This window comes from Falco biarmicus, chromosome 1 (assembly GCF_023638135.1).
Source record: "Falco biarmicus isolate bFalBia1 chromosome 1, bFalBia1.pri, whole genome shotgun sequence".
In the NCBI taxonomy this organism is placed as follows: domain Eukaryota; kingdom Metazoa; phylum Chordata; class Aves; order Falconiformes; family Falconidae; genus Falco; species Falco biarmicus.
In genome coordinates, this window is record NC_079288.1 from 39,437,720 (window position 1) to 39,463,936 (window position 26,217).

General features: G+C 46.6%; 1 protein-coding gene across 8 annotated transcripts; it reads right to left on the bottom strand.

Moving 5' to 3' along the window:
- YDJC (YdjC chitooligosaccharide deacetylase homolog) lies at positions 1-26,117 on the bottom strand. Of its 8 annotated transcripts, XM_056326761.1 has the most exons (8): positions 25,781-26,111; positions 22,529-22,750; positions 18,915-19,748; positions 14,489-14,661; positions 5,658-5,817; positions 4,854-4,953; positions 3,711-3,888; positions 1-1,540 (listed from the first exon to the last, which is right to left on the bottom strand). In XM_056326761.1, the coding sequence occupies exons 4-8, from the start codon at positions 14,644-14,646 to the stop codon at positions 1,210-1,212; spliced, it is 927 nt and encodes a 308-aa protein (XP_056182736.1). In that variant the 5' UTR covers positions 14,647-14,661; positions 18,915-19,748; positions 22,529-22,750; positions 25,781-26,111; the 3' UTR covers positions 1-1,209. The 8 variants fall into 8 exon arrangements, with proteins under 8 accessions (XP_056182736.1, XP_056182734.1, XP_056182739.1 ...); XM_056326759.1 differs by lacking the exon at positions 18,915-19,748; XM_056326764.1 differs by lacking the exons at positions 18,915-19,748; positions 25,781-26,111 and adding an exon at positions 24,793-24,813.
- Between the last annotated feature and the right edge of the window lie 100 nt (positions 26,118-26,217).

The window sequence follows — 26,217 nt, forward strand, 5'->3', positions numbered from 1 at the left end:
GTAGAAAAAGGCCTGAGTTTATTTTTCACTTAAAAGAATGTTGATCATACTGAAACTGTTAATATTAAAAAAAATGGTTAACCAAAAATGATTATGATAAATAGATCACTTTTGTGCAGAAAATGAGCATAAACAATCTCAAATATTTTGCTCCCATTTGAAAGTTGTGAGTGACAGAGCTGCAGTGAAATTTATCAGTATTATTATGGCTTGTTGAAGTTCGAATGCTTTAATGACAGGAGTAAAAATGGCCAAACACAAGGATCTTCTCCACTTGAAAACTCGCTTGCAGTTGGTACGCAGCCATCCCACGCATTCCTGCTGAGAGGCGGTGGGCAGAGCAGGAACAGTTGCTGGTGAGCTCTCACATGCAGCAGTTACTGAAATAGCAGCTGGGTCAACAGTTGCTGTTCTTGCAAAGTCATCCAAAAAAAAAAAAAATAGAAAAGCCTCTCTGAAGGGGCTGTAGCTGATGTTACTTTCCTATGGTGGCTTAAATGCCAATGGGCAACATAAATAGGAAAAGCCGTAATTACTGCTGGCTGAGGCTGCGCGTGGATTATGGCTGCAGACACCACTGTGCTAAACCTGTGATCCAGCTGCTCTGAGCAGAGCCCCGCTCCGAAGGTGGCATTCCCCTGCGCTCCCCTCACGGCGCTGCGCAGGTATGTGTGGAGGGGAAGGGACCATGACTGCTTTAAAGAAAACCATACGCTGGAGGTTGCCAGGCCTCCCGTGGGCAACCTACACCCAGCAGCTGCTCCGAAGCAGCACTTGCTCCCCAGCATGTTTCTTTTTTTGCAGGTAAGTCCAAAAAGCCAAACGATTAGAACCACCAGGGTGCTAGTGTGCTGCTGGGTCTCATAGCAAAGCACATCTGTGTGCTGCTCGCCGTTGCGTTGGCAGGAGCTGAGCCCTGGGAGGCGGGCTCTGCCTTGGCCGCTGTGCTGCACTGGAACAGTGTGCGAGTGGGTGACGCAGGAAGAGGTTTGTCATGGTCAGAGGAGATGGTGAGGCCTAAAAGCTGCCAGTTGTGGCTCTGGGGTACAGCCTGTAGCTGCTCGCAGGGTGTTCCTCTTCCCAGCTCCCATCAGTTGTACCAGGAGGTATTACAGGTATTACACTGATAACGGTGGTCTGGCTGCTCAGGACGTTAGCAACTGCCTGTCTTCAGAGCGTAAATAAATGTATGTATGTGTATTTGTCTACTTAAAGATCTTTGAATGAACAGAGCTGAATGTTCCTGGTTTTGTAATGGCTCTGCAGCTCTGGCTTAATTAACGTCTGGAGTTCATGGAGGCGCTCCCAGGACTGTGAGAAATCATCGGGTCCTTCCCCGCAGCCGCCGACAGGTGGGACACTGGGGTACCCGGGATGCACCATCAGTTCAATCGTTACAGTCCTGCTCTGTGGTGTCGGGTGTGCGGGCCAGGGAGCCTTGGATGTGAACTCCACGATGGCTGTGTCGATGGCGCTCCAGATGTTACTGACAGACATGTTCTTGCCCATGGTGCTTAAACCAATGTAAATGTCTGGCCACCTGTAGCCAGAGGAGGGAACGCTGGTATTAATGCTAACGAGGTGGTTAGGAAAGAGTGTGTTACGGCCAGTGGATCAAGAATCAAAATTTACCTAAAACTTAAGATAGAAAGAGGGGAGGTGGGGAGAGACTTTAAAACTTTTAATAATAAACAAAAGTAAAACCAGAACTATAAGCCAGTAATGCTTTTTTTTTCCTTACTGAAACCAGGATACTATTTAAAGGAGCAGTTCTTCAGTCTGACAGAAAGTCCTAGCAAAGCCCCAGTACCAGTACTGCTATTATTACTGTATTTACATGTACTGTGTCACTGCACAAGGGTTCTTTGGTGTCCGTGAGCTCACAGGTGCATTTTGATGGCACAAAATGGGAGAGCTGAGCTAAACTGAGAAAGGCCACACTGTCAAAATAACTTACTAGGTCAATCAAAAGCTGAACAACAACCACCTCTAGGTAGTAACCTTTGGCTAAGTGAAAACAGGAAAAGTGACTGAAATAAAATGGAAACCATACTAACAAAGCATTCTGCTAGAATGTATCAAAGAGCCATAACAAAAGACAAAACACTGGATGAAATCTTACTACTAAAGACCATACAGCTAAGAGGACACCAGCTAGAGGCTGTTTCTTAATGTAACTTTAACACATTTCTTTGTTCAAGTCCAGCTACAAAGTTCTGTTCTTCTACCATGGCACTCAGGAGCCCAGGAGGGCGGTGCAAGAGTATATGTGAGGGCAGAATGAAAACATTTTTGGACGAAACCAAGGCTGGAGCCTTTACCTGCATCAAGGAAGAGCTCAGCTGAACACTCAGCTCTTCTTGAGAAGTTTGCCTGACTTAGGAGAAGAAAAAGTAACTTTTTTTAACTGTAAACTGGCTAAACTTGCTAATGCCTCATCACTATGTAGTCAGCACAGTTGTGTGCTTTCCAGCATCACAAACTGAACTCCAGGGACTCCAGGGTGGTACCTCTTTGCACGGATGGTGAAACTGAGTTGCAGAGTTGGGTTCCTGATGATTTCAGCTGACCACACTCTTCATTTTCCTGGGTTTCCTCATGTTACATGTTCCTTTTGTAAGTTTGTCCCTCCTTGCCTTCCCTGAGGCCAGGAGATGAGCTGGAGCACAGAGTGTGTCCAAGCCGGGTGGCCATGGCTGTGGGCCAGGTGGGTATAAATGCACAGGTCCTGGAGGCAGCCCCACGAGTTCCTCCCTGCGCCCCTGGAGAGGTGGATCGCCAAAGCAGCAGCTTCTCAGAGGTAGACTGACACCAGCCCTGCCCCTTCAGTAGCACGGGGAGCCCTGGAGCATGCAGGGTTTCCACTAAACTCCCCTGCACTGTCCCTGTTGTAAAATTGCCTCAGAAGGAGGGTTACACTCTCCTGATGAACTGCTGTGTGAGTTGCTGTGCCCTTCTCTCCCTCAGAAACGGGCTGTTTCAGTGCAGTCCATGTGCTCTGGCTGGAAAGAGCAGGGTGGAATGCCAGCATGCTGCTAGAGTTCAGAATAATGGATATACAAAAAACAAACTTCCAGTAGACTGAGAAAGTAATGAAATCTGCCTCAAAGGACAAGTAACTGCAGGGGTCTCAAATGAAATGTCTTTCATCCATAAAACACTGTCCGGGCTTTTAAGAAAAGGGTACAGGGCTGAGGTTTTTGGGTTTGGCCTCTGAGATGCAGGACACTGACACGACTGCATGCTTAGAGCTGTGGCACTGCAAGCTTTTGAGCATCTTGCCTCCCCTTAACAACACACACTTGTTTCTAATGGAGTCTCTTCCCTGCTACTTAAAACCCTTTCTCCACTGTTGCAGGGAGATGAAAAGTTATTTCTTGAAAACTTTCCCTCGATCATACTTTTTAAATTCCAGTGTTGATACAGCACTTCAGCCTCCTACCGTTCCCGATGCCAGGCTAATGCAGCATCACTAGAAAGGCTGAGAAACACACCCTGAGAAGAACATTTCTGTTCAGGTGAGAAGTGAGTCATCTCTGTTCAAACAAAACTTCTTATTAAACCCTAGTGCCCCCAGCACTTTTGTAGTCCTGAGCCTTTTTGTAAGCCCGGAAAGAGAAAGGTGGGTGTTCCATTCTGAAAAGATGCTATTGGGAACTGATAAGATCTTAAAGCTTTACTACAGAAAGGATGAGTAATGCCTGTCTTACCTTATTCCATGCCTTGTAAACACATCCACTGTGTTAAAAGAATCTTCTTCTACTCCCAGATAAAAGTCCATCAGGGATGGTGGAATCCAGTCACAGTTTTGAAGGCCTGGCTCTATCGGGACACGTGTGTACTTAATCCCATATTCCTCTAACACCTCTGCAAATACATGCCTGACCTCTGTAAGTAAAAACAGACGCTATAGTCAGGAATCAAAACAGCTCATTGTGTCCCCTGCAAGCTGTTAGCACAGAGATGTCTCCTTTCTATGTTTAAGAAAATATAATCCCATTTGCCTTATCTTCTGCTGAAATGGTTTTCCATCATCTGGATGGGAGTCCCCTTCTATACTGGAAACATGACTCCCTCAACAGCTGCTATGGGTGCCTTATCTTTACTTCAGCACTGAGCATTTAGCCCAGCAACCCCTTCTACGTTAGCGACTCTGGTCCTAGAGTGCACCAGAGGTGACTGCGCTGTCAGGAGCAAGTTCTTCATCAAGCCCCTGCACAGCCAGATTTGTGGTGAGGGTAAATTGCCAAGAGTGATGTCATTCAGAGGCAGCTGAGTGCAGGAGTGGGGAAGTGTGGGGTGTTTTGCTCACTCCGTCTTCCACCTCTGTACCACAAGCACCTTATTTGCAAAATGGAGACAGAAAAGACTTGGTCATCTCTGTAAACCATGCTGAGACCTGCAGGCAGGTTGATGTGGAAACACAACTGACAGGATGGAGTTCTTGTAGCACCTGGAAGAGCTACCAACTTCAAAAACTCAAGCATTCCAGTTTAAACTGGCCAGTCTGCTGCTAGCTCTGGTCTGCCTCCTTCCCTGTGGCCAGGAGCATGGAATTAGGTTACCGAGGTGAATGATCACCTCATTTCCTTGGAGGAAAAGGTATAACCTGGGCCATTTGTGCCATTAATCCCCTTGCACTGCTACAGGAAGACCCAGGTCACCAAGCAGCCCATTCAGGCCTGGGGGATACAGTCCTAACTGGGCCAGGTGAAAATGGTAATTGTAGAGCAAGTGTCTCATGGTGAGGTTTATTGCCCAAACAGGGAGCCATGCCAGGGGGAGTCCCCTCTGAGTTGAGACTCTGACTCTCTCATCTGCTGTCACCGGGAAGAAGAGGACTCCTTTCTTACCTGGGAGGACATGGATATGCTGGTGCCCATCCATGTGAGGAGGTAGGTGACCTGTCAGTTCATGGAACAGCTCCACCTGGGCCTTTAGCTCCTGCTTCACCTGCACAGCAGAGAAGGGTCAGAGCAAGATCTGTCAGCAGGCTGAGATCAGGAGAGCACAAGGAGCTGCTGGAGACTGTGCTGGCTGGTACTCAGTACATGGCCCTGGGAGCCACAGAGTGCTATGATGTATGAATGGACATGCAATGCTGCTGGGTTGCCCAGAACCTCCCCTAGGTGCGGGTCTCTCTATGGTACTGGTTATGTAGATGGTGCTGATACTGGGATTTTCTAAAACACATAGAGTATTTAGCCCATTTCCCTTTAAAATGAATGGGGAAATGGGTGCTTATATCCCATAGGCAGTTTTGATCACCTGAACACATTCATTCTTGCTCATGGGGCAAAACCAGCCATCTCCCTGACAAAAGAACAAAAGCCTCTCACCAGGTGATGAAAAGCCTGTAAGTATCTGTTCCAATGCCTCTTCTGCCCCCTCAGATAAATAGTCAACAGGACATTAGTGTATGCTGGCACTGAAGCAGGGAAGAATGAGTTCTCAAAGGCTGCAGAGTCTTTGGCAGAATTAGGCTCAGGACCCCAAAAGCCAGCTCCAGCTGCCCAGGCAACACAGTCAAAATTCATCTGTAAGCTTACTCACAGGTGGGACCTGGGAAAGCTCTTCAGCTGTTACGTACTGGGATAAGCGCAGGCTGATCTGTATCAGGAAAGCAAGTTGCGTGGTGGTATGTGGCTTTCTCCTACCTCTGACATGTTCAGGAGACCTTTTGATAGAGCTGTTCTGAATCCCATTTTCCCATGGAAGAATCCGTCTTGGTTGAGCAGAGAAGAGTTTTTCTTGAGTACCTCACAGACAGGAGAGCCCTCAGAGAGGTTGGCATGTAGGCCTATTGGGATGTTGTGTCTGTAACAGGAATGAAATATCTGTTAAGCTTTGCACCTCTACCTTCCTTCCTGTGGCCAAAGCAGGAGCTTCAGTCAAAGATCTAGACTGATCTGAAAAGTGGTGCTGTACTCAATGGAGTACATCTTTGTATATCTGCCCTTCTAGAAAGGAAAGCAGAATGACATTAACCAGAGTAGGACACTTCCAGGTAACAACCCTGTGCAGTCTTCTAAGGGCCAGTGTGAGATTCCCCCAACTCTGTTCCTACCCTGACCTGTGGAGAGAGCAGCCACAAGGTATTTCAAGCTAAATGCTCTTAACTGCATTAAAATGCTGTAACTGCATGGTACCGGTAACTGCCCTGCAGTCACTAGAGACTAAAAGAAAAATCTAGACCTTGCAACCCTTTTCTAAAGCACTTCATTAGCCCTTGCTAGGTATTCCTTTGAGTTGTTCACCCTGTTAAAGATGTTGCATTTGAGTTTTATTTGACGACTTCTAAAGCTGCCCTTAAATAGAATCCAGTCATATATAAACAGTGCCCAAGACAACTGTTATGGCAACAGCATAGGCTACAAGTGTAAATACTGTCTGAGTTTAAGAGTTTCCTGGTCCAAGAGGCTGCAGCTGAAATTGCTTACAGCAGCCGATTTCTGTCTACTGGTGCGGATGATCACTCACTGAGTGACAAGGCTAAGCTGTACAAAGTAGCATCTCTCTGGCACAGAGGAAGGATTACTGCAGGGGGGTCTGCAGTGTAAGTGTGAAGCCTTGCTAAGGAATCACAAGGGTACAATTTATTAACTAGTTATGCTCTGCAATATTACAAAAACACAAAAAAACAAAAAAAAACCAAACCTATGGAACTAGTGTGTGTGCAGAGCTCCTCTCAGCCACAGGGCCAGGGCTTTGCAGAGTGCTGGTGTTTCTTTCTTGGTCTGTGCTGTGGATTCCCCCTACAATAAAACTGCTCAGATTTGTGCCAAGTTTCATTAGCACTTCTAGAAATCCTCAGAATCAGTAGCCAAAATGATGCTTTTAAACTTTTTCCAAGACAACCCGTAGCCTCTGGCTGACCCACTAAGAAAATGACAGAACTGTAGTGTTCCTTCTGTGCTGCCCGGTCTGAGTCATGGTGCAGAGCTGATTTTAAGGCAACAAGTCTGTGATGCTTTAAATCCTTCCTGGAACTTCTGCATGAAGCTGCTAAAACTGGGCATGGTCTGTCCCTGTTACAGTCCTTGTGCCACAAGGAGGAAAACAAAAGCAATCTCCATGTAGGCAAAGTGTGCAAAAAACAGATCTTTCCCTTCTGTCTGCTGCCCTGAAGCTGACGAGTGAAGCACCAAGTTACTGGAGACAGAAGGATTGTGAATGAATTGGACCAAGTCAGAGTCATTTAGCTCCTTCAGGCCCTAAGGCTTTGGGCCTTGCAGGGCTGAAAGTCTTTTTTCCTGGCTCCTCCATGTCTTGTGCTCCAGGTGGATAGCGTAGTCATTGCTAGATACTGCTGCTTCTCAGAGACATAAATGTTATAAGTCAAGTTGTACGGACAGCTCTATGAAACAAAATGAGTCCGTGTCCTTCCAGTCCATTGTGCGATTAGGGAGCTTGAATGTTCGCTTAATGGAGCAAAACAGCCTGTGGAGACAAAGGTCCTCTCTGGCTTTTCTGATTTGTGACTTGTCTGCAGTAGGGCCTGATTATATAATTGATGATAAATGTTCTTCTGGTTTTCCTACATGTGGCCTGAGCACATGACATGTGCACACTAACTCCTTGCTCGTACGAGAGCTGGAAGATGCTGTCATTGGGAGTGGGGGCCCTTAAGCAGGCAGCTAACGGCAGGGCAGGAGGCAGCTACAGTGCAGATGGGGTGCTGTGGTAGGAAAGCTTTCCCCCCCTGCCCTGTGACCTGTGCATACCCTGCATGAGCCTGTAGGTAGAGGGAGAGCCTGTGGTTCTGCTTTGTTTTTTTAGAAGTCCTCCCCAGTTTTTTTATCATGTCTCTGGGGAGCTCTGACTGCGTCAGCTGATAGTATTATTTGTACCACAGCCACTGCTGTCTGCAAGAAAAAGCATTCATGTGTTACCATGAATCAGCAGATGGAAGACTTTTTTTGTTGAGCACTCTCCTTCTCATGTGTTGTGGGAGGGCAAGAAATGAACAGCTGAGCCTCTCAGCGTTGTCTCCCAGGAGCATCGAATGAACTACCTCCAATTGTGCAGTGCCTCAAGTGCTGCAAGGGAAGCTATTTCCAGGAAAAGGCAAGCCCCTCCAACAGGTGTGGGACACCAAGGAGCCAAGCACTGTGCTGTGTAACATTAGAGCTGCTCCTCAGCCTGAGCTGAAACCAGCCCCAGAGCTGGGGAATGTGCAGAATGTGGAAGTGCAGAGAGAGCTGGCCTTGTTCTCACTGTAAGGGGAGACTCTCACTGTAACGTTAGAGCATGTTTTGGAGCTTTGGCTAACACCAGCTGAATATCTTAATAGTTTTCTCTTAGCTGGTTTGACAGACTGTCCATGCTGAAGCATCTAAAGAGGAACTGTTAGTGTTTAATGGCTCTGGGATACAGGGACTGAAACCAAAATCAAAACACAGCATGTGAGAAACTTGTTTGGGAACACTTAACTGTGGGAGATGCACAGAAGAAGGCATGCTGGGAAAGCTGTAAGGATTTGGGAATGAGGACAATGCAGGGGGCACAGCAGGGTTCTGCTGCTAGCTAGCATTTGCCTGTACCTAAATACCGTGTGTTTCCTCTGGATGTGATGAGCCAGATGATGCTCCTATTTGGCACCAAATGTCTTGCTGCCCCATGTTTATTCCTAACAGTCCTGATACTGCATGAGTACTGAAGTCCTAAGTGCATCCTGAGATGAAAACAAGACCAAAACTTAAAGCCTTATAGCAATTACCTGGGCTGTACATTAGGAGACCTGTGCATTAGGAGACAGGGTTCCAGTCATGCTCTGTCCTAACCAGAGGCCTAGGCTTTAAGACTGAACCAACAGGCTTTTTTCCCCACTGATTACTATACACACTGGACTAACTCTTGCTCCCAAATGCCTCTCACCACTGAAATGTAGCTACTGCAACTGAAGAGCAATGCCAAGGCATGCTGTATTGTAAAACAGGAAGGGAGGAAAGTCAAATGGTTTAACCTGGCTGGCAACCAAGCACCATGCAGCCACTCACTCTCCTTACAGTGAGATGGGGGAATCATAAATGTGCAAAAACTCATGGGTCAATGGGAATATCCTGGAATGGCCCATTTTTCAGAGAACAGTTGATTGTTTCTGCTACACAAACACACTTTTCAAGGACTGTAAAGTATCTGCTGTTTTATTGGCTGCAATACTGAAGCAGAGACCAGCAGCTCAAGCCGCTTATAGCATGTGATGCCACACTGGGCACAGAGCTCAGCTGTTGTGGGTTTGGCCTCATACCCACTCTGCTTAAGTCCTTTATAGATGGGACAGGGTGAGCCCTGCTGGTCATTGCTAGTCAAGTCTAACCACTAATTGCTCCACCCAAGATTCAAAATAAAAGGATTGGCATTGAACTTCACCAACAGTTTAGTTTCTGCAATAAAAGCACTACAGTAATAGCTACTATTGCCAAAACAAAACTATGCTGAGGAATCCGCTTGCTGTCTCTAAGCCCTTTTTGGTGTTGTTTTGAGGAGCAATGACCCTTCTACAATCTGTTTTCTGAGGCCCATGTCTTAGGTATTGGCAAGTCTGTCCCACTGCCCTGGGGAATGCACAGGTGTGAGGCAGGATTTAATCCCAGGGTTCAGTTCACTCCTGATAAAGCCAAAGGACAGTGTCTACAAGTGTGTGCTCCTGCAGCATAAGCAGCATTAGACTGGGCTGTCTGTGAGCTTGTTGAGAAGAGGTTCAGGCCAGTAGCTTCTGTAGCCGCTAAGATTAGTCCGTTAGTGAGCTGTTCCCACTGAGACAAAGTTGGTTGTTAAAGCCAGCCCTGCTCTATGGTTCTCTGCTCAGCATCCCCTGGGGGAGGGGGGATATGGAGACACTCTTACAACAAATGCTACAAGGGGCAACAAGGAATTCAGTCTGGAAAGATTTCTGAGTCAGCAAGCCCTCAGTTATCAAATAGAGGGGAAATACAATCAGCTAAACTGCTTCCTTTTCAAGTAGTTGCTTGTTTTGCCACACGAGTGCTCTGAACAAATGTCTCTACTGAGGCAATGGGCTTTTGTGCAGTCCCTATTCATTCATATCCTTAGCAGTAAAGGGTCCCTGGAGACTGTTACTATACTGAATCACTCTGTAAAGCGCCCACCAACTTTGCACATTTCTGAGTTTAGTGGATGAGTAACAGTGCCCTGGGTCCTTGCCCGGCCACGGCACAGACTCTTGTGCAGTCCCTGAGTTCCTGGGAGCAGTTGCAGTGGCTGTGGGAATTACGTGATTTGCCAAGCACAGTCCCAGCTGTCTTGCTGTGCCATAAACATGGCACTTAGCCGTTTCCTTAGTGGGATCACTATTTAGATCCCACCTTCAACACCCTGTTTGTATCCTTCGCTGGGAAATTACTGGTTCATCAGGTTTCATCCCAAGTGTGACATGATTAAGAGCCTCATATAAATATCTGTATCTAGCCATCCTGCTTCAGTAAACATCCAAGCACCTGAAGCAAGACAAAGCAAAGTATGTTTTATGCACCTTTTAGTTTCTCCATTTGGCATTTGCATACTTTGAGGCCCCCCGCCCCAAATTTCACCCTTCAGCAAATTGTAAGATCTAACCATCTTTCATCAAATAGCACCTTGTCTTGCTCCATTACTGCTAAGGACTTATTTCTGCTGGAAGAAACACTCCAAAGCCTCTGCAGTTTTAAGAACTGGTACTGTAACATAGCTTAGGGACTTGACTTTCTTTTTGATTACATCTTTGTATCAACTGAAGCTCCTGTGCCCTTACATCAGCAGAAAGTGCTGTTGCCAGTAAAGTTAATATGATCTGGGATTCTAGTTTAAGGCTTCAGATTGGACTCCACCCCTAATCCAAACACAGTTAAACAGTGGAACTGTCTGCTATGTGATTAACAGTCAGATAAAAGGGTGATGAGAAAGCCTGAGAATCTTCTAGATTACTCAGATGTTGACTGGGAGGGTCAGAATTAAGTCACAATTTGCACACACATTTTGCAATTAGTGTTGATGGGAAAGGAAGTGAAAACATAGACAGCAATTAAATGTGGTTTTGTTAGATTCTTCTGCTAAATGTACCCAGCTGTTGTGGGGGCTTCAGCTTTTGTGTAGCTGATGTTCAGTATTTAAACTGCAAAAAAATAGGAAGACTGAGGTTGTGTTCTAAAATATGTCACTCTTCATCAAGTATTTGGATATAATCATCTGGAAAAGGGTCCTAATACTCAGTCGCAACTGAGCTGGTTGCTAAAAAGGAGGGAAAATATGGCAGCAAACAATCTTAGGTGTCTCTACTATTTCCACATTTCTAAGGGAAAATTAAGGAACCTATTCATTTCAGGTAACAAAATAACCCTTCCAATCTCTGGGAAGGGCTCTGGAGTAACCAGGAAGAGTGGCTGACTTCAAGGTGGGGCTTGATAAATAGAAAATCAAGATCGTATTATATGGATAACCAGGAAGTCGCAGTCTGACTATGCCCCATAAAGAGAAAAGTTTTGAGTTACAAAAAAAAAAAAAAAAAAAAATATCCTTACAATGGAAGTCTGTTCTCCCGCCTGCTGTTCTGGTTATGGACTGCTCTGGCAGTTGCTATCAATAAGTTTGTCATTTGGTGATGAATCAGGCCTCTGCTGAAACTATTTAAATTTTTTTTGCCTGAAGGGTCCTAATACTCAATTGCAACTGCGTGGGTCCCTTCTTTTAGCCCAGTTGTGACAGTGAATGAGTAAAGTCCAAGATCCAGAACCTAGATGTTGGGGAAGGTTTATTATTCACTGCTTGGTTCTGCTGGTTTGCAATTAGGTTGTGTTAGAGCTGGTACAAAGATCTGCTGACTGCCATCACATTTCTGCCAAAGATTCTAATCAAAACACAGGGCAGCAGATGGTGTACTCGTAAGCCTACAGAATTGTGAAAATGAAGGGAAGAATAACATTCTAGAGGAACTGTGTTCCTTTCTGAAGGATGCTGAGTCGTAATATCACAGGGCAGCATGCGGTGCTTAAGAAGGACTATCCTGCAAGAAAAGTTGTCTTGTTACTAATTAGCTTTGCCTGTGTCCAATTAACTGAAAACCAGGTGAGGAGAGAGAGCTCAAGTGACCAGCAACCAGGTCACAGACAGTTAATCAAGAACCACCCAGATAATCTCCACAAGCCACAGAAACTGTGCAGTACTCTGACAATCCTGGCACCACGTGTGCAAAAGGCCAATCCCAAACACTGGAATGCACCACAGGAAAGAACAAGCTACTTGCTTCAAGCCTCTTCTCTCAGCTGTTGTTAGATCCAGTCTTCCTGCTTACACCACTGGTCAAGGCTGAAATGTCTGCTGTGGAGTTAAGCATATACACATGTGTGTATACCTATATCGTACTTGCTTAGTTGGGTGTCTGGGGGGGCGGGTGGGTGGGGAGAGACAACCATGGGGAGAAAAAAACAGGGAAGACTTTCATCCCATGAAAAGCAAAATGTTGCAAAGCCTCAATATTCAGTGGGATGGGAGACAACACTGAGCAGGGGGAACAGGGAATAACAGTGGGCAAGGTAGTCAAGCAACAGTGATACTTTCCCATTTTTGCATCACAAGATGAGGAGGTTTCAATGACATTTCTAGTAAGTCTGACCTATTTAGACCCCTGTGTCTAAAAAGAGTTTTCATGAACCTTTGCAATAAAGGTACAAATATCTTAGGGGTGGCAGAAGTTTGTTTACAGCTACAGGTGCCAATTAAGTGCATGTGCACTAGCAACAGCTAAAGTGGGGCTTGCATTAGAATATGACCAACCCTTTTCCCCAAACCTGCAAATGCCTGCCACGTGTGTGGGTAGGGCTGAACACAGCTGCAGAGAGTTACACAAATGAGGAACTGCACAACCTGGGCTGTTCATCTTCAGTGCTAACAGATGTTCCCAAAGTCACCCTGCTTATATTCTTAGAAATAGATTTTAATTCATTTCATTCACATTTACAATTCCAAACTGCCCCCCAAAAGAATGAAATCATAGCAGCAGGTTGCAGCTTCTGCTGTTGCCTGCCCTCCAAGCTGGCTTTTCACACCTATATCAGTTGTCACTACAAATGTCACGACCTGGATTTAAAGATGCTTTTTAAACCTCTGATTACATGGCCTACTTTCTGGCTATGGAAATGAGGCCAGGTGGATTCTATATTTAAAAGCCTGCTAAAGACCACAGCTAAAATAGCTGACAACATCACCAGAGTATTGGAGCTTAAAGGGTTTCATGGTGCCTTTGTGTCCGAGAGAAGTGCTGGCTTTATCTCTGTGTTTTACATTTCATTTGTTTCATTTATTAACAGGATTTTAGGTATCTCAACAATGTTGTGTCTTTCTGTCTCTCCCCTGACAAGCCCAGAGGCAGTTCCTCTCTCAGTGTTTGTGTGTGATGTCTAACCTTTCTAACAGAAGACAAATTTGCCACTAATGCTGCACCCTGGCTTTCCTGTGCCACCCAACACCAAAGAAGCTACAAGCAACTTCCAAGTACCCCTAAAATCACGGCCAAATTGGGGAGAGATGCTCAAGGAGAACAAGGACAGCATGAATTTTGAAAGTGACCCCTGCAACAACTGTATTTGAAGTATAAGGTCTCCGTTCTCATGGTACCAGTACAGCTCCTTTCCTTTTCTGTTTTCCTAAATTGTTTTTCAACCCTGCTCTCTCTTTCAGGACATACTCCAGCCCACACTGGAGCTGAAGCATTAGCTGGGTTTTACCTTCTAAACACAAGTAATGCTTCCTATTACAGGATTTGCTGGGCTAGTCCATGAGATGGATTTGATTTGCTACAGAGCCAACTGCACCAGCAACATCTGAAAAGTTTGTCAAGGAGTAAAGGTGGTACATACAAGATATTGTGCCTCTCTTTATGTATGCATTTTTTACAAATGGATTTATCAAGCCTATAATTAACAGAAATACTGAGATGTTTTTTTAAAAGGTTTCTGGGGTGGAAAAATAAAGTCTTCCACTGCCCAGATTTATAACTAAGCTCCTGCAGAATCACACCTTTCCCTGATTCTGCGGTGAACCCTGCTGACCCTGCAGTCAGCCTGCCTGAAATTCATCAGATTAAATGAGATTTAAAGATTTGTGCCTTCAGTAGTTTTAGGGGGTAGCAGCTTGGACTGGGTATATAGTGTGAACTCTCATGCTGCTGCTGCATCTTCTGGGTGGGAAAAGAAAAGCCAACAAACCCAAACTCTACTAGTCAAATTGTGTAAGTGGCTTTCTGTCCTGAAGAAAAAGAGGTGCAGTGCAGTGGCTAATACCAGAGAAAGAGTCATTATGTTGGCAGGTTGGCAGGTCACTGGTTTTCCTATGAAGAGTCTTAGCAAATATGCCTGGAATCCAGTTTTCTTATATCAGCCTGAACTGATACAGTGTTTATACTGGGGCTACAAAATACTAGATTTTGCAGGCTTGGTTTTCCGTGGCTAGCCTGTGGAGGCTGACCACGAAGGAGCTAAATAAAGTAGCTTACCTCCTTGCCAGCTTGGCTGCATCTGCTGCAGCACTTCCGTTGACTAGAAGGGACACATTAGATACTGCACCAGCCAGGAAACAGTCCACGATGCCTTGGTTTCTCCGAGGACAATAGCCAAAGTCATCTCCAGTTACTATTAACTTCACCTGAAGCATCCTTAGAGGTCATCCCTAGTAAAAAGTAAAAGAGGGAAAATCGGGACAATCAGCAGCCTGCCGATCTCAAGCAAACAGGAAAAGACAGGCCCAACGGGGGCGAACCCAAGCGTGACTCAGCCCCTGACTAACTCCTCCTGCTCCACCTCAGCCCGCCGCTCTCTCACAGCTTGCGGAGCAGCCGGATTTGCGTGCGGCCGCCTGGCACACGCCGTACCTGCCCGCTCCTGCCGGGCGAGCGCCAGATCCTTCCCCCTCTGCGGGAGCCGGGGCCTGCCGGCACCCTGCGCGCTGCTGGTGCGTGAGGGGGCGCGGCAGGTCAGGGGCCGCTGGCTGCGTTCACCCACCGAGGGTGCGCCCGGGGTTCAAATTCCTCCCCGCCGAGCTGGCGCTGGCGCCAAGCACCTGGAGCAGCCGCGCTGCCCCCGGCCCCGGTCTGCTGCCGGCGGCTGGAGGGGGCGCGGGCCGTGCCCTCGGGGAGAACCGGGAAGGAGCGGCCGCCGGCGGCGCGGCTCGGGCCCGGCCCTCCCGCCGCGCCGGGGGCAGAGGGGGCCCCGCCCGGGCCGGTGCGTACCTCTGCTCCTGCCCGCTCCCGTGCCCCGGGCGGCCGCCGCCAGGTGTGGGCGGCTGCGGCCGCCGCCGTTCGCGCCGCGGTGCCTGTCGCCGTTGCCCCGGGGGGGATGCTGGCCCCGGCGGCGGAGCTCTGCCCGCGCCGCCCCGCCGCGCATCCCCCCCCCCCAGCGGCACTGCCGAGCGGCCCCAGCCGGGAGCTCACCCGCGGCGAGCGGCGGCCCCGCCGCAGCGCCCAGCGCCTCCGCAGTGCTGCGAGCACCGGGGTGGCCGCTCCGCCCCGCCGGCGGCCCCTGGCGGCCGCGGCCCGCAGCGCCGCACGGCACGGCACGGCACGGCTCGCGGCGGGGCTGCTGGGGCGCAGGCCGGGGCAGGGTGCGGGGCAGGTGCGGCCCTTTGCCCCGGACGCCCGAGATGAGGCTTGCACCTGTAGCTGCAGGTGGGACATGAGCTCGGTCATGCGCTCCGGTTGCCTCAGTGCACAGTCAGTCATCCTAACAAGGCCGTGGGTATACAACCCCTCAACTAGTGATCTCCGTAGCAGCCACTTGTTTGTTTTTCCCCCACCTCGGTTTGCCAGCAGCGTGAATTTAGAGTTCAGTAAACCCTGGTCAGAAAGCCCCCACAGCTCTTGACACTGGGCTGGGGAAGGGCAGGGAGAACAGACAGATCTCCAGGTAGGGCAGCTTCCAGCATGCTGTCAGTCAGTGCTGGATGTAAGCCAGTTCCCCATCAGGCTGCATATAAAACCCCGTTTGACCTGGCAGTGAACTGCTGCTTTTTCTTACTGCAGAAAAGCTATTCTTGATCTACCAGAATTAAAGTGAAAGCACGGAGTAGCTGAGAAATGTTGAGCAGGTGATTTTTTTTTTAAATTATATTATATATATATTATTATTGGCCTGTGTTTTTCACCTGTGGAAGGAGAAGATGAAGTTCTCTCAAAGTAGAACATGCTCCTTCTTGGTCTGCAATGCTGTTCCAAAATATACACCCTCTCCTGCTATTGCAGGAGAAACAAGCAGCCAGTATTCAGGGCAGGGAGAAAGTGATAGTTCAGAAAGTGCAAGGGTAACATGTCCATGGATTCAGCGTAGCTGTCTTGGTGGCTGCTGTTGACCTGTCCCAGGAAGCAGGGATCACACTGGGACTGGGACCCTTGCATGGACGATGGTAATTTCCATCTCTGAACCTGTGCCAACATGGAGGTAAGAGGGCTGAGGAAGAGAAGAAACAGCTGCCAGGCCAAGCATGGACTTCTTGGAAGAGCAGCTGGCGTGGAACAGGTTGAAAAAGGCTTCAGTGGTTGTTTCTGTGGAAACAGACTGACCATCCTGCTGCTTAATTCATGGCTAAGGCAAAGTAACTTGAAAAGGCATTTGGGCTAAAAGCTCTCTTTCATGTCAGCTGCAACCCTGTTCTCAGTTCTGGGTGGTCATTGCATAAAGAAACCTCCAGGTGTTCCCTCTTTCTGCAGAATTCAATTCCTGAAAGACAGCCAGCATAGCCAAGCCCCAAAGTTAAAGTGATGATGTGCAGGCACACCCAGAGACTGACCGTCCTTCTCAGCAAAGGAAGAACCATCAGTTTGTGGAGATAAAGAAGCACAGTTCAGCGGAGGGAATTCCCCTGCTTTCACACCCAGAGCTGAGGTATGAAACATCTGTATGTGGGGCATACAGTGTAGCCAGTGGTTCTGATATGGAGAAATAATGTGAAATGGGGATAATGGACATGGATTGTGATTGTATGTGTCTGCTTAAGGAATGTGGGTATGGTGACTAGTCATGGGTGCAGTGACAACTACAGTTTTGAGGAGATGCCTGCCCCTCTTCCTCTAACAAAGGGGAGACGGGGAGACGCCTGCCCCTCTTCCTCTAACAAAGGGGCTATTTAAAAGAGAATGAGAAAAGATGAGAGACATTCAAATGCTATCTAGAGGGAGGGAGTGCTAAGTCTCCTTGCTGGAAAAGATTGCGTGGTCACAAGGACATGAATCACCTGAAGAAGATCGGATGGTCACAAGAACATGAATCACCTACAAACCTGCAAGACCACCACATTCCAGGAAACGGACTGATAAGCTAATTAACATACGAAGCGGGGTTTAGGTAACGAATATGTATAGGCGTTAATTGAATATTCATTTGTTCATTGTATAAATGTGAGATGGTTCGTCACTTCGGGTATGCACGCTTGTGGAGGAGCGATCCCCCGTGCATCTGCGCGCAATGAACATACCTACTTTATAACTTTCGAGTTATAGAGTCTAATTCCGCACGTCAGTTCTCCATGCCTGTTTCTCCATGAGGAACTTGGATTCAGTGAATCGGGGCAGGTTGCAGCACTGTTGATCTTTAGGCTCTCATTGATTGCAGTCCACACAGCGAAGTGCCACAGAACTTTGGGAGGAGAATGACTGCCTCCACCTCCAATTGTTCTGCCGCAGAAAAAAATGTTTCCATTAGCCTGAGGGCACTTTTGGAGGCAGCTAAGATTTGGATGGTTGTTTCTAAGAGTATTTTGATACTTTGAAGGAGGAAGATAGAAGTAGAATGGGTGGTAGCAATGCTATTCATGGAAGAATTCGGAAGAATAGGGCTGTGCTCTCCCTATAGGCCTTGAAATGGGTAGCGTGAAAACTTCTGCTGGATCTAAAGTGGACATCAGCTGTCCCTCACTTTCTAGAGCTTACTCTTCCCACACATGTAAATGAACACTGACTACAGAAAATCATGATGAGAGCTGGAGACAGCCTTCTGCCCCCTTAGTGACTCCTTTCTCATGAAAAAATCATATGGAATGAAGTTCCAAACAAATCACATTAAAATGTTGTAAGGAACTAGCTCTATCTTCATTCTAGCAATTCCTGTGAGCACTTCCATAATTTAATCGTTGTATGCCTGTGTTACAGAAAAGGTTTTGATGCCCTGTAAGGGTTTCCAGTGCCCTTGGCATCTCCAAGCAGGTATTGGTGCAACTGCTAGTTGCTTTCCCTTTGGGAGATGAACCTTACAGCCTGCCCACATATGCCCAAGGCTTCACTTACTGCTGAGGGCTGTTACTTTAACAGATGGAGTCAGCAAACCCTGAAGTAATGTCATGAATCAAAAACAAGTACTTCCTGCCTTTACCAATAAAAACTCTGGGGTTTTCTGCCTCTTCTAGTACTGTCAATGCTGTTTGCCTCCGCACAGGTGAGCGGCACTACATAAGAATCTTAGACTAAGCTTAGCTTCTCAGCCTTCTTAACCTTAGTATGCATTTAATACTATTAGCAGTAACATCCTTCTTAAATATTGAATGCAGTTCCTGGAGGCTTTTCTTTCCCAATTTCATTCCTGTTTATCCAGCCTTCCTTCCCATGACTGGAAGCAAAAACTCCCCAGCAAGCAATCTTGCCACTGTGCCACATCACCCTTGGATCCCAGCACAACGTTTACTCCGCAGCCTGCATACCCCAGCTGGCTGCCAAAACAGCGCTTGCAGCCAACCCCCACATAATCCGGAGGAAAGTCTCTTACAGATTCAGCCTGGAGCTGAAAGGCAAGGCAGGCTTCCTCTGGCTAGTCTCTCCTCTTCAGTGAAGACAAGAATGAGAATATTGGCCAGTGTTTCTGGTGGAGTGGCATAAGCCAGGACATGTACTAAGCACAGGCTGCATCTCCCAGCTTAACTGAAACAAAACACAGCCCTACCTTATCTTAGTTGCAGAAGCCAGCAGCAGCTCTCTCCATCCTCAAGTGCTTCACTGGTGTGGGGCTTGAATTTCTTTCCCTGAACTTTGAGTTATTCAGTAGCTGATTTAGAGGTTTCCTGTATTTCACAAAAGCATTTCCTAACAATTAATGCTTCCAACAAGCCATCTGTTGACATGTTGACATAAAAAATGTTTTTTCTTGTTCCCTTGGCTGCAGTGAGTTAGTTCATTTGGGATTACAATGGTAGCACAGTAGGACTTGGTTTGTCTTTTCCTTGCCTGAAATTTTGTTGAAAGTATGAATTGTAAAAGGCGTTTGAATGAGACAAAGGAAAATCCATTTTTTAAATGGCAGGATGTTAGCATTTTCTCCTCTTCCCCAGTCTCAAAGATTTACAAAATCTTAGAATTTCAGTGGCTTCTGTAGAAATGCTTAAATTAAAGCCTTTCCATCCCTCTACTGAGGTCGGTTTTCAGAGGAAACAAGACATTTGTGTCCACACTGTCAGCACCCGTCCCAGTTCCCTCTTAGTAGCAGTGGGATGCCTTGGCCAATTCCAGCCTCCTTTGCAGCAGAGATGGAGGTCCTGCAACAAGCCGATGCAGCATGCGGCTCTGAGGCTGCAGCCCACAAAATGATCTATAGCCCAGGTACAAAACTGGCTGGTCAGTCAGCTGGGGCAGGAGGCGGAGGGCACTGAAGCCGGGTGTAGTGCAGAAAGGATAAGCAAATAAGCAGCCTTTTGCAGAGGCTGAGGTAGGTGCCATGCAAGAGCGCCGCAGGGGGCACCTGTTCCTGAGCTGCGATATTCGGCGGCAGAGCTGAGCCGACCTAAACAGCAGGGAAGAAATATAACGGCGAGGAGAGCTGGGCTGCCAGCGGCCGGCTTCCTGGGATTCTGAGGCACGATCAGCCCCGGGGAACACAAGGGGCCGCTTCCCTCGGCCTTCAGAACGGCTGCGGGGAGCTCGGCGGGCTGCGGGCCGCTGCCCGTAGGTGCGGGGCCCCCGGCGCCCCCCGCCCGCACTACAGCTCCCGGCGTGCCGCGCGCGGCCGCGGGGCTCTGTGGGTAGGGGCCGCCGGGCACCGGGCGCCATTTTGTGGCGAGGGGAGGTGTGCGGGGCTGGAATAGCTGGCAGCGAGGGCGCAGGGGAGTAGCGTGTGCCCGTTCCCCTGCCCGCCCAGCTGCTGGGCAGCCCTGAGGGGGTCCTCCCTGGAGGGCTGGGCCTGAGCTGGCCGTGGGGTTTGCAGCTGCCTCTGGCCTTCCCCATGGCACCCGGCTTAGAAGGCGGGTGGAGGGAGCAGTTCCTGGGCAGCTCTGGGGTGTGCACAAGTACAGGGCGTGCCAGATGGCTTGGCTGCCCTCGCCCCCCCTGGGGGGGGGGGTGTAGCAGGTGGGTGCTGCCCAGGGGTGACCCTCGGCACAAGCGCTGTCACCTCATAAAAGCAGCAAAGAGCGTGGCTCCAAACTGATGCAAAACCAATCACATAATACCGGATAAACACACCAAAATCCTGTGGTTAGTCCTCCTACTTGTGGCTTGCAATACACAGCATAAAACGGCTTCCTCCATCTTGCACAAAAAGAGTTGAAATCCCCCAAACTCAGGTACAGCTAACTAAGAGTCAAAAGGCTCCTCTGCACACCACGTGAGGCCATCTAGGTGGTATACTTGTCACCTTCCCTTTCCCTTTTTTCTGAAATAATGAATTCACACCTGTGCAAAGTAATGTCAATACCTGACAAGGTGTTTGGTGCTAGCAAGGTGGCTGAAAGTGAAAGGCAAACTTTGCCATTATGACCTTGTTATTAACTTGACATTTGTATTAAATTTTGGCATACTGTGAAGTAGCAAACTCAAATGCTCCCCGACACAGCTAGCAGGCTTCCGGTCTTCAGTGAGCCTATGCATTGCTCGTTGATCATGAATTTTAATCGTTCACCTTCCCCTTCTTCACAAGATTATTTTCTCTGTGCTGTGTTTCCTTCAGAGTGTCTCATGGATAAAAATAAATATTTGAATATGAACTAAGCTACAGCATCTGTGATTTCTGATTGGGTTTCAGATGATGTAAAGCCTGCCCATTCCTATTCAAGGTGCCTCTTTGCCTGATACTGAGGTCTATTAAATATACAAAGATGCCTGGTCATGAAAGAGTTGGGGCAGGGAATCCTTTTACTAGACAATTAAATGATGGGTCCAAAATAGGTGCTGTTTAACTGTGAGCATTAATCGCTTAACCTAGACTGACTCCTTTAACTGCCTGATTGCATCAAACCTCAGGACTTCGGTTTGCCCTCTCTAGATGTTACTATACTATCCAGAGCTCATTTTTTGGTATTTATGATAAAGGTACCTAGAGGAAGTTATCTCTAGGCAAAATAACACATTTATTGAAGTCAGAAAGGGGCAGATTTTATAAAAGATGCATAGACGTTCAATGGAATTTTCTGAATTACATGAATATTTACCTACTATTGAAACAAATAGGTGTTTTGAAGTTTTTCAAATCCCGTTAAGCACAAAATTATTTTAAAGGTTGCCTGAGATGATGTGACATACATTGCATTTTTACATTCTTAAACTGAAATAGAAAGTTAGTCATCAAAACTGCAATTCCAATCTATGTCTACAAATTCAAAGTAACTTCCTCAGTTTCAATTTACACTGCCTAAGCGAGAGCAGAGTTAAGCCTGAATCTGATGTTGACAAATGTTGATCAGGAGCCATTAAAATGAATTAAAGATACCAGGGGCAGGTACTCATGTTAAGAAAAAGAAAAAAGCTATATTTTACATATGAAGTATTAATGCATAACATTTTAAATCATTGTGTTTGTTGGGTTTTGGGTTTGGTTTTTTTTGACATCTGGAAATAGTTTGCACTTTCTCTACTTCTAAGCACTCTGCTGGGATGGAGTGGGGAAGCAAAAAAAGTGAACTTGGGAGGATACAGGCTTTTCAGAAGTCACAAGGAGATTGTTGAGTCTCCTGCTGAAAATGCAGTCTGACACACTTTTATCTAACTGTGAAAAAATACTTGCAGATTAGCTTGGATTTATGTTTGTTCCTGTTAAAAAAGTACACCTTGAGATTATGTTTGGCTTTAAAAAACTGAAGGGCAATGGCATAAGGCTATCAGCACAGATTAATAAGGCTGAAGCAAGGTAATCTGAAGAGTTCTTATAAATCTCAAAAGCTTACATCAAAAATGGGGGACAAAATTATTTTTCCTAAACAAAAAATGAGTATCAGCAAAGTAGAATTAACCAAGAAACCCATTAGCCAAAGTATCACTCCTTTGCCAGAGATGACAAACTGCCTCCAAAATGTCTTGAAAGTCTACCACGAGCAGTAGAAGACTCACTAAAGCAGGCTACTGCTTTAACAAGAAACAGCAACCTCTAAAAAAATCTAGTAGTACAAATGATAGCAAGGGAGAACTACCTATTTTATCAGACGTGGAAGAAGAGATGGCTGTAGAACCATGAGTATTACTTGTCACCTCAAAAGAGTTCCTTCTACAAAAGAGCTAGCATTACAAATGAGAACATCAGAAACTCCTCAGCAATGTTACTATGCATGTAAATTAATCTGGCAGATCACTTACAGCAATTGTTGTCATCTCCCAGCATCACTGAAAGCACCTGGAAAATCTCAGCTGATTTAATGGAAATGTATGATAATTCCTTTGGAGCTCTGAGGGGAGATCCCATCTTCTTGAAGGACTAGCATCAGTCAGTAGAGTAGTTGAGAGGTGCTGACATTGTTACCAGACACAGATTGCCAGGACTCTGCTGAACTCTCAAAGAAGTCCTCTCTTCCTCAAAGACTAGAAACAGAAGACAGCAATAAAAAAATCAATTCTTCTCCCCCAGATGAAAAAAATTTCAATTTAAATACGTGTATGTTAATAGGGTTTTTTTTGTCAAATCTCTGCTGCTTATTTACTTCCTCTGCTTATTTCTACATTGTATCTACCAAATGCAAAAATCTGACTAGCTGATTTTGTGTCTCTCTAGTCCTCAAGGAACTTGAGATGAATGATAAGAAACCATGTCATTCTATAAATTTTTGGGAAGCAATCTTTTTTTGTCATTTCAATTTCTCCCTGGGTGACAGCATTTTATTGTTATTACTACTGGTTTCTATTTGTATTATGCCTAGGTGTCACAGAAGAGCTCTGTTGTAAGGCATGCCAATGGATACAAATGTTTGATCTGAAGTGAGGTTTATAACCATCTGTTCATCAGCATAGGGTGAAAGGAGGAGACAGAAAAAAACACAGAACGTTTACAGGCCTGATTCTCTACTGTTACCCCCTTGATTTTAGTATGGTTCATTGTTATTGATATAAGAGAAAGGACCAGGTGCAGACAAAAGTCAGTGGAAGTCATGTGGACTTATTTTTGTATCAGGTACTACAATCTTCACAACTGTGCCCTGTCTATTTTGCCTAAGATTAGTGACAGTCTGAGGAAGAACCATGGGGATGTTAGCGGTGTTCTCTGTAAATCAAGGGCTATCCGTACCCAAAGATGCACCAGTGCTTTTTTGGGGTTTAGATCAAGCCCAGGAGTTGCTTGCTATGCCACCTTAGTTGTCAGTCACTGCTTTTGTCATGCAAAGCAAAACAGAAAGCTTAAAGCATGTATAAAAAGAAGGAAAATCCTGTTCTGTAATATGTTGCCTTGGGCCAGCATACATCCTCTGAAACTTTCTTGTGCCACAGATTTCTCATTCGTGTACGCTAAAAGCATTTGGCACTGCCAAATTTGCTAAAACCTGTTTTTCAGGGAGGGCCAAGTTATACCTACAGGTGCACCTGCATGGAAATGGTAGGCGTTTCCAGAATCCTTGAAAATCAAGTGTGCAGAAGGACTGCAGGGTTAAATGATTGAAGGCAGAAGGCATTCTAATTATGTTTTACATTCTCCCCTTTTACAGCACTGTTGAATTATAATTATTGTTCATGTGCATAAACAGGAATTATAATGAGATTCCTATCACAAAAGCTGATGTTTCCATCACCGATGTCCACCGCCACATAATTTCTGAGGCAATTTTACCTGTAGCTTATAGCAGTCTACTAGAAACAATAGTGGGCCCTGTAGCAATGAGGTGGCTGTTAATTGCCATGGGTGTTTGGCATTGATGGGGTTCTTTGTTGGCAACCGTTCTAACCCAATTATGTTTCTAAAGTAGCACTGAAAAGCATTGTAGGGAGCACCATGTAAATAGCACTAAATGCACTGAGACCGTGCGACCTCCCAGAAAGACAGACAGGTGCCAGCTAAAGCCCCATATGATTGATTTTCCACGGCTAAAATGGCAACCACAGACATCTGGGTTTGCACCATTTATAGCAACAGCAGCAAATGAGAGCTGTTGTTTTATTACAGCAAGGCTTCTTAGAACACCATAGGAATATGGCATTTGACTATCAATGGATCATCTTTTGTTTTTCTGTGAACAAACATTTATATTTCTGGCACTAGGAAATGAGTTTTTAGTCCTCAGAAAACACACTGAGTCTGTGTGTGCATATGTGCCTGAGTTTAGTACTTAAGCTTGTTTTAATACAGGCCTGACATTTAAGTCTGAGATTTTTCTTACATGTAGGTGTAGCTACGTAAAATGGGCCAAAGCCAGCATAAAGAAAACTAACCATTCAAACAAGTGGTATCACATAGGTAGGAAAAAGTTTCACAACTCCCAGACTGGTGGTAGAGATAGTCAGCTGAGCATCTTACAATGTTTCTGATATACAGGGACACTGAAGTGCTTTCTAAATCATCCTATAACAGAAAGTGCAGTGCTGCAGTTCTTTGCTATTGCACACGCAAAATACTATTGTTACAAAGTAAGACTTACACACCAAAGCAGGGGCCCTTCTACTTGTTTCCTTGCTGCTAAGATGGTCAAAAGCTTTTGCTCTATTAAATTACTTTGTATTCCTTGGAGTGTTACCCCAGACATGCACCAGACTGTCTGCGATGTGACATACAGGTCAATCCAATGAGAAGTTTCAGAGTCAAAAGCTAACGGACTGTGTAGGAGGAGTTTCTGTGTCCTTTGTTCATGGCTGCTTCCTATTGATAAATGACAAGTTTGGTGGTTTGGGTGTTGTTGGGTTTTTTGGGGGGCCTTCAGTCTGAAAAAACGTCCCGTGAAGGACAGTATATATGTTAATTTTTGCAACTATCTTTAACACAGCATAGAGCTTAATAACCTCTTTTTGTTAAAACTTCACAAAAGAGACTGAATCACAGAAGGTGAATTTCCAGATCCAAAAGCAAAGGTGTAATCACTACAGCTTAATGAAACAGCAATTATTGTTAGTTGTTCTTTGTATAGTATTTATGCCCTATCATCAGGAGCTCTATTATGAAATGACTGGAGCAGTAGTATATTATGCAAGAGAGTTCAGTACCATGAGTTTCCTTTGTTTTTCAACATTGTTACATTTGTCTGTAAATCCCCCAAAATGGGTACATATTTACCCAACTGTAAGAGCCAGAACTGCAGGGAGGAGCAGACCTAAACGTGCCACCTGCCTACTCTGAGCTCAAAGTGGCCTGAACACAACAGCACAGGTTGATTGACCTATTTGTGCCAATTCTGACTGCTCGAGGCTGTACCTAGACCATTGCTCATACCCGGACTAGTGATCTTAAAGCTGATTTATGTCTGGCAATGCTCTCACTGTGAAGAGATTTGTTCTTCCCTGACTCTGATGGTAACTGATTGACTAGTCCTACTTGCAGCATGTTTTCTCCCAAGGCCCCTAACAGCCAGTCAGGGACCCAGCTTGCTTATAGCCCAGACTACCTTAGATGATGAGAGGGCTGCTGTAACAAACCTGGCCTGCTCTTATCTCCTCCGACATAAACCAGTTCTCGGGAAAAGCCAGCTCCCAGCGACAGTAGCCCATGGAGTCCTGTCAGCACTGTCCCGCGGCGCTGAGGGCTGCGGCCTGCTGGAGTGGCCGGCACCCGGGGTGACAATGCTCTGAACTCGGGAGCGAAGGCACCTGGAGGTGGGGGCGCTGCGAACCCCGACGGGCGCTGGCCCGGCCCACGGGACCGTCCCTGGGGCCGCGAATCCCTCGCAGCCCGGAGAGCCGCCTGAGGCGGCGCTAAGGTAAAAGTGCTGAGGTAAAAGCTCCGCGATCCTCCTTCGCGTGCTCCCTGGGAGGTGCCACGCCGCTCGCTCTGATTGGCCATCGTCTTCCCTTGGCCCAATGAGCTCCTCCTGCTGCAGGGCTCCAGGTGGGGAGGTTACTCAGCCGTGGCCCAA